Source organism: Vigna unguiculata, chromosome 4 (genome assembly GCF_037176805.1).
Source record: "Vigna unguiculata cultivar grain cowpea cultivar isolate G323 ecotype 2 chromosome 4, ASM3717680v1, whole genome shotgun sequence".
NCBI lineage: Eukaryota > Viridiplantae > Streptophyta > Magnoliopsida > Fabales > Fabaceae > Vigna > Vigna unguiculata.
The window spans coordinates 11898070-11904253 of record NC_140795.1 but is presented as its reverse complement, the minus strand read 5'-3'; the positions used below and the strand labels follow the sequence as shown (position 1 = coordinate 11904253).

At 34.0% G+C, this 6184-nt stretch overlaps 1 protein-coding gene across 1 annotated transcript; it reads left to right on the top strand.

The window, feature by feature from the left end:
• Positions 1–4110: 4110 nt before the first annotated feature.
• On the top strand, positions 4111–4626 carry LOC114180487 (zinc finger BED domain-containing protein DAYSLEEPER-like). The gene has a single exon (XM_028066801.2). It carries the CDS (start codon positions 4111–4113, stop codon positions 4624–4626), a length of 516 nt encoding a protein of 171 aa, XP_027922602.2.
• Positions 4627–6184: the final 1558 nt, after the last annotated feature.

The window sequence follows — 6184 nt, the reverse complement described above, 5'->3', positions numbered from 1 at the left end:
TTTATAGTGGTTCACCCCTAATCTATGCTACATCCAATTCTCTAATATCAAAGGTTCCACTTAACAAGCAACATTTTACAAGTATTCTCACTACCAATTTTGGCTTACAAGACTACATAGCCTCTCTAGGCTATCCACTAAACTCCCATTGGGTTTATGCACAAATATATAGGGCTGCACAAAAATAACTAAATTGTACCATACTTAAGTTAATTGTACTGTTTTAAACCAAAAATAACTGAATTATTAATAGTAAATTTAAACTGTACTATTTTTTGGTTAGAGTTCAAAAAATTATACTGCAACCAGTTAACTGTTGACACCCAGTGCACTGAACTGTAATTTTTCCTTTCTTTTGAATCTCATTCGGTGTACAAGCAGTGTTCGGTCCACAAGCAGTTACACACAAAGACACAATCCAAGACATATCGAAGTTCCTTATCTCCGTCGCCTCGCCGCCGTCGAAGGTTGTGCCACCGTCGAAGGTCGCACCGCCGTCAAAGGTTGCTGTCGTCGAAGGTTGCCGCCATCAAAGGTTATCTCTTTATATTTTTAGGTTTTCATTTCGCTTCTTCTTTTTTCTCCGATTTAATCATTCTAATCTTTTATTGGGATGAACCTGTTAGGGATTTCTTCGTCAACAACTTGAAACCAGCTGGGAAATCTAGTTTGAGCAGATTTTACTCGGAAATCTGGGAAATTTGGGAGATTTTACTGTTTCCCAATTAGGATTTTTGGCTTCCAGTTTCAGGTCAGTGAAGTCGATTACTGGAATAGATATGCTACATAATGCAACAACCTCGTTGATAATATTAAAACATTTATGTTGTTCTATTGTATTGTTGTGATTTGAACATTCTATGCAATAACTTGTGATTTGAAATAACCAAACATATCAGGCTGACACAAAAAAGCAAAATTAGTTGAGTTTCTGGTTCAGGCTCTGTTTTGAACTTATGTTATGGAGTTTCTTACGAATCAATTTGTTGCAAAAGTTGAACAAAATAGGTCGGGTTTCGACATCAGACTCTTTTTTGGGCTTATTTTAATGTAATGATTAGTATAAAAGGCAATGCTGATTTGTGATTTTGAGTTTTGATTGAATGGTAGAATAAATTGATATATTATTTATTCTGTTTTATATCTCCAATGTTTTATAAATCAGGGATACCAAAGAATATAAGCAAAACATGGACATCATCTCACTTATTCACTTAACCATGCCAGTAAATCATGCTTCATTCACTGAAATTTAAAGTGATGAGATTGGAGTAGTTTTTATTTGTATTGATTTCTTAAGAAAATTCATGGCTACTTTTAGTGTTCTTGGTCAATCAGATTCTACATGGATTTCTTCATTAAAAATAAATGCAAGAATTGTCTGAATAAGTAGTTTTAAAAATATCCCACTTTTTTCTTATAGGGTTGTATAGTAAGCAAACTTTTCACTGCATGCTGAATAACTGAATCTGATAACTTTGCATTTGACTTTGAAGTCTCTTATTACTTGACTTTGTCTTCATAATTAAAGAAAGTAATGAATTGATGCTTATTAAGCATGAATTGAATTTGTCTTCAAGTAATGTAGTAATAGTTATGATGTTTTGGTCTCCTGTGTCACTTTTAGTAATTTGTGTGAGGGTAAGTATATGTATGGTGAATGTTCTGGGAGAAAAGTTTCTTGGGTAGTGATACTAATATAATATTGAATGGAAGCTTGGAAAAGGAGAAAGTGAAGATATTTTTGGATCTTTCAATGCAGTTTGTAGGTTCTGTCCTGCACACAGAATCCCAGAGAATAAAAAATAAGAATAATGACAAGAATCAAATTAAGGAAAACATGAGAGACACTGGTCTTAGCAACTGCATACCCCTCAAATGGACTTAAACTTGTCATCTTCTATCCAAGAACCCCAGTTGTCAAAATAAATCCCATTAGAATTGATAAACCCGTATAGGTGTTTCCCATAGGGAACAATATTAGATAAAGGAAGGAATTGTATATCCAGTCCCTATTGCAATCAGTAAGCCACTTACAAGGTGTTATCAGCTTGCTGACCCTAGGGATTTTGGACTTATTTATCTTGCTTTTATATTCATTTTTATGGTCAACTTTTAGAATGCTTCATGCTATACAAAAAGAGGTAGTTCTGGATTATTGACTATTCTATACTTTGTCAATAACTTCAAGCTTTCTTTGTTTACCTCCCTTTTTCCTCTAGATCACTTGTTTGTATGTTTTCGTTAAAATCAGTTTGAGGCATGAGTCATAATTCTGATCCTCTATGCATACTAAGTTAGTACATTTCCTTGGTACAGTACTTTGATAGTGGCCCTGTTCACGAAAATTATTCTGGTGGTTGGGCTTTCCTGTAGTCGTTTACTCCTCTTAATTGTGACTACATGTTTCTTTCTTTTCATTGGGATAATTATATGGATTCTGGAACACAGGATCAATGATGAGTCATAGGTCCACCCAGACAACAAATTATAACCTTGTTATGGTAAGTGATTTTCTTGATACAAATCATCATCATGATTCAACTGGGTGATCTCATTTTTGTCTGATCCATATTTTAACAATGTTTGCAGGTTTAGCCTTTCAACTCTGTTTTTTTCCCACAGTAAGTGAAACCTTGGTTTCTTTTGTTTGGTGGATGGACATAATGAAGTTTGTTTATTAGGTTATTTTTTTCATTGTCTATGCAGGAGAGAATACCATGAGTGCTCTTGGTCAGTTTGTGATACTTCTATGGCTATTTGTGGTCTTGATCCTCAGTTCCATGTAGGAGAAGCTCAGAACTTCAAAAAGGTAAGAGTGAAGTGGCGAAGAGGCTAAAACAGAGGCAAAGAAACAGAGAAAAAGAGGAATAAATGGATTTTACATTGCCAGAAACCATCGACACTCTCACACCAACTACTTCTGGGATTGATCCTTTACCTCCTTGAATGGCTACATCGTCAACTGAGCATAGTAAAGGTCGGTTAGATGTGTAGGGGCATTTTACCAAACAAAATCCTTATTCTGAGAAGAAGGCTAAATGCAATTATTGTGGTGATTTTATTAAATATTTGGCTGGAACAAGTGGGATGAGGAATCATTTGATAAGATGCAAGGAAAATCCTAATAGAGAAGCATTCAAAAGGAAAAAATTGTCATCATCAACTACAGAAGGGGCTAGTGTTGGCCCTTCACCAACTATTTCTAAGTTTGACCAAAATGCATCTCGAATGAAGTTGGTGAAAATGTTTGTGAAGTCCGAGCTTCCTTTTCGATTTGTGGAAGATGAAGACTTCTATGACTTTGTACAATCCTTGCAGCCACGGTTTGAGGTCCCATCCCACACTACATTGAGGCGTGAAATGTGGGAACTCTATGAAGAGGAAAAAGAAAAGTTGAAAATTTTTCTATCAAAGCAGTGTGGGAGAGTTTGCTTAACTACAGACACATGGAATTCAATCCAAAACCTAAACTACATGAGTTTAACAGCTCACTTTATTGATGAAGATTGGAAGCTGCATAAGAAAATTTTGAATTTTTCTCAAACAACAGGTCATTCAGGGGAGCTCATTGTTAAACATGTTGAGGCTTGTTTTAAAAAATAACTGGGAGTTGAAGCGAGTCCTTAGTGTCACTGTGGATAATGCTACATCAAATGATGTTGGGGTCCAATACCTCAAAAGAAGGATGTTATCATGGAATTGTCTTGCTTAAAAGGAGAATATGTTCATATGCGTTGTTGCGCACATATATTAAGTTTGATTGTGAAGGATGGGTTAAAAGAGATAAGAGATTCAATTTCAAAAATTCGAAGTGTAGTTAAATATGTGAAATCTTCTCCAGCTCGATTTGCTAGATTCAAGGCTTGTGTTGAACAAGAGGGAATTTCTTATAAAGGTCTTGTTTGCCTTGATGTTGAAACCAGATGGAATTCAACTTATCTAATGTTAGAGGCAAGTTTGAAGTACAAAGATGCCTTTGTCTTGCTAGATATGCAAGATAAGAAATTTGGTGCTGAAATGGCCAAAAGTAGTGGTGTGCCACTATAAGAGGATTGGGAATATGCGAGGTCTGTTCTACCGTTCTTAAAGATGTTTTATGACTCTACCATGCGCATTTCTGGTTCTTCTTACGTCATTAGTCATATGTGTATGAAGGAAGTGTTTGGAATTCGTAAAAAGATTCGACAATATTCTGAGAATAGTGATGTGAGTATAAGATCAATGGCAATGAGGATGAAGGGTAAGTATGACAAATATTGGAGAAATCCCAATGGAATTAATATTTTATTATTGATTGCTGTTGTGCTTGACCCTAGGAGTAAGTTGGATTTTGTTAATTACTTCATTGACTATATATTTGAATATAGCATGGCCAGTGGATTGAAATCAAAATTATTGTCATCTTTAAAAACACTTTATGATCAATATCAAGGGGTTGAGGAGTGTTCTCAAAGTAGTCAACAAGAATCCCAACTAGATGATGAAGATGATGATCCTCATGACATGAGCTTCTACCTAAGAGCTACAAGACATAGATTTGATTATATATCAGAGCTTGATAAATATTTGAGAGAGGATCCTGAACCTTATACAAAGTCAGTTGAGTTTGATGTTTTACATTAGTGGAAGGTCAACTCAACTATATTTCCTATCCTTGCAAACATGGCTCGAGAGGTGTTAGTCATTCCCATCTTTACCGTAGCATTAGAGTGTGCATTCAGTACAGGAGGAAGGGTGGTTAATCCTTATCGTAGTTGCCTAACGCCTAAAATAGTGGAAGTACTTGTTTGCACACAAGATTGGTTAAGAGGAACACCTTTCTCTATACTTTTTAATGAGGATCCTAAAGAGCTTGATGAATTTGAGCAATGTGAGTTTATATGAAAACTTTATATACTTTTTAGTTGATACTTTATATGAAAGCCTAAATTTTATTTTTATTTTTTGTAGATATAACTTCTCAAAATGAAGTGGGACCTTCAAGTGCAATTAATTTAGATGATTGAAGATGTATTAAGATGTATAACAGTGTAGTGCAGTTCATATTATAGTGCAGTGCAGTTCAGTCCAGTGCAGTCCAGTTCATATTATAGTGCAGTGCAGTTCAGTCCAGTGTAATTTAGTCCAGTTTATTTTTTAGAAAAACAGTTCAGTTCAGTTCGTTTGAACTGTTTTTCAGTTTAGTGCAGTTCATGCAAACTGTTTTTTAGTTCAGTGCAGCTTTTGGTAGTTCAGTGCAGTTTGGTTTATTTTGCCCGGCCCTACAAATATATGAGGTCTCTTAAACAAAGTACACAAAACATCTACAAGTTATGTAACAAACAAAATTTGTTTATAATGTTCACACTCAACTGAGTGATTATGAAAATACAATCACTTCTTGTTTTAATAGATAACTTCTCACGCTTGAAGGATATACGGGCAAGAACCTATTTTTTTAATAAGTTGTTTAGAAGATGACGTATCTAAGCACTTAGAAGCTTTAAAAGAATGAAATAATGCGCCAACATATGCACATTAATAGTTTGTTCATAGTTTTTTCATCAATTTTTAATGTGCATGGCAAGTTTCTATTCATAGGTGTCACAAAGATTCATTCTTACCCAATGCTTCTACATTTTTCATTGTCAAAATTTTCTATCAAAGACGTGTAACTCAAATTTTACGAGACTGCTCTTTAAGGGTAGATGGTCTTCTAGGCATTCAATGTTGTATTGGAGTCATTTGATGATATCAAGTTTGTCCAACTAATGCATCTATCACTTCTTCATAAATTCTCACTCTTTTATCGTGTAGTCCTTCTAAGTAAAACCATTTATGCATGCTTTGTGTTTCTTATTTGTTTGAAAAATAATAAACTTCATTTATTGTTTTATTTATATATATATATATATATATATATATATATATATATATGAAGAAAATAAACAACCTTTACCAAAGCTTACTTTGTTTGAAACTTTAATTGATTGAAAATAATCCTTAATTCAAGTTTATAAAAATAAATTAAAGAGAAAGTAGAGAAAAATTTCTAGAAAAAAAAAGAAAAATGATAGAGTAGTTTCACAATAAGCATAAATCTAGCTATAACATTTTAGCTCAAGTGCATGTGATTAAGTAAGTTAATTTTATCAATTATATAAAATAAACATCTACTCCATTTTGCGATAGATTGAAGCGC

Coding starts and splice junctions, on each gene's coding strand:
- LOC114180487 (XM_028066801.2), top strand. CDS start 4,111: ATGCGCATTTCTGGTTCTTCTTACGTCATTAGTCATATGTGTATGAAG.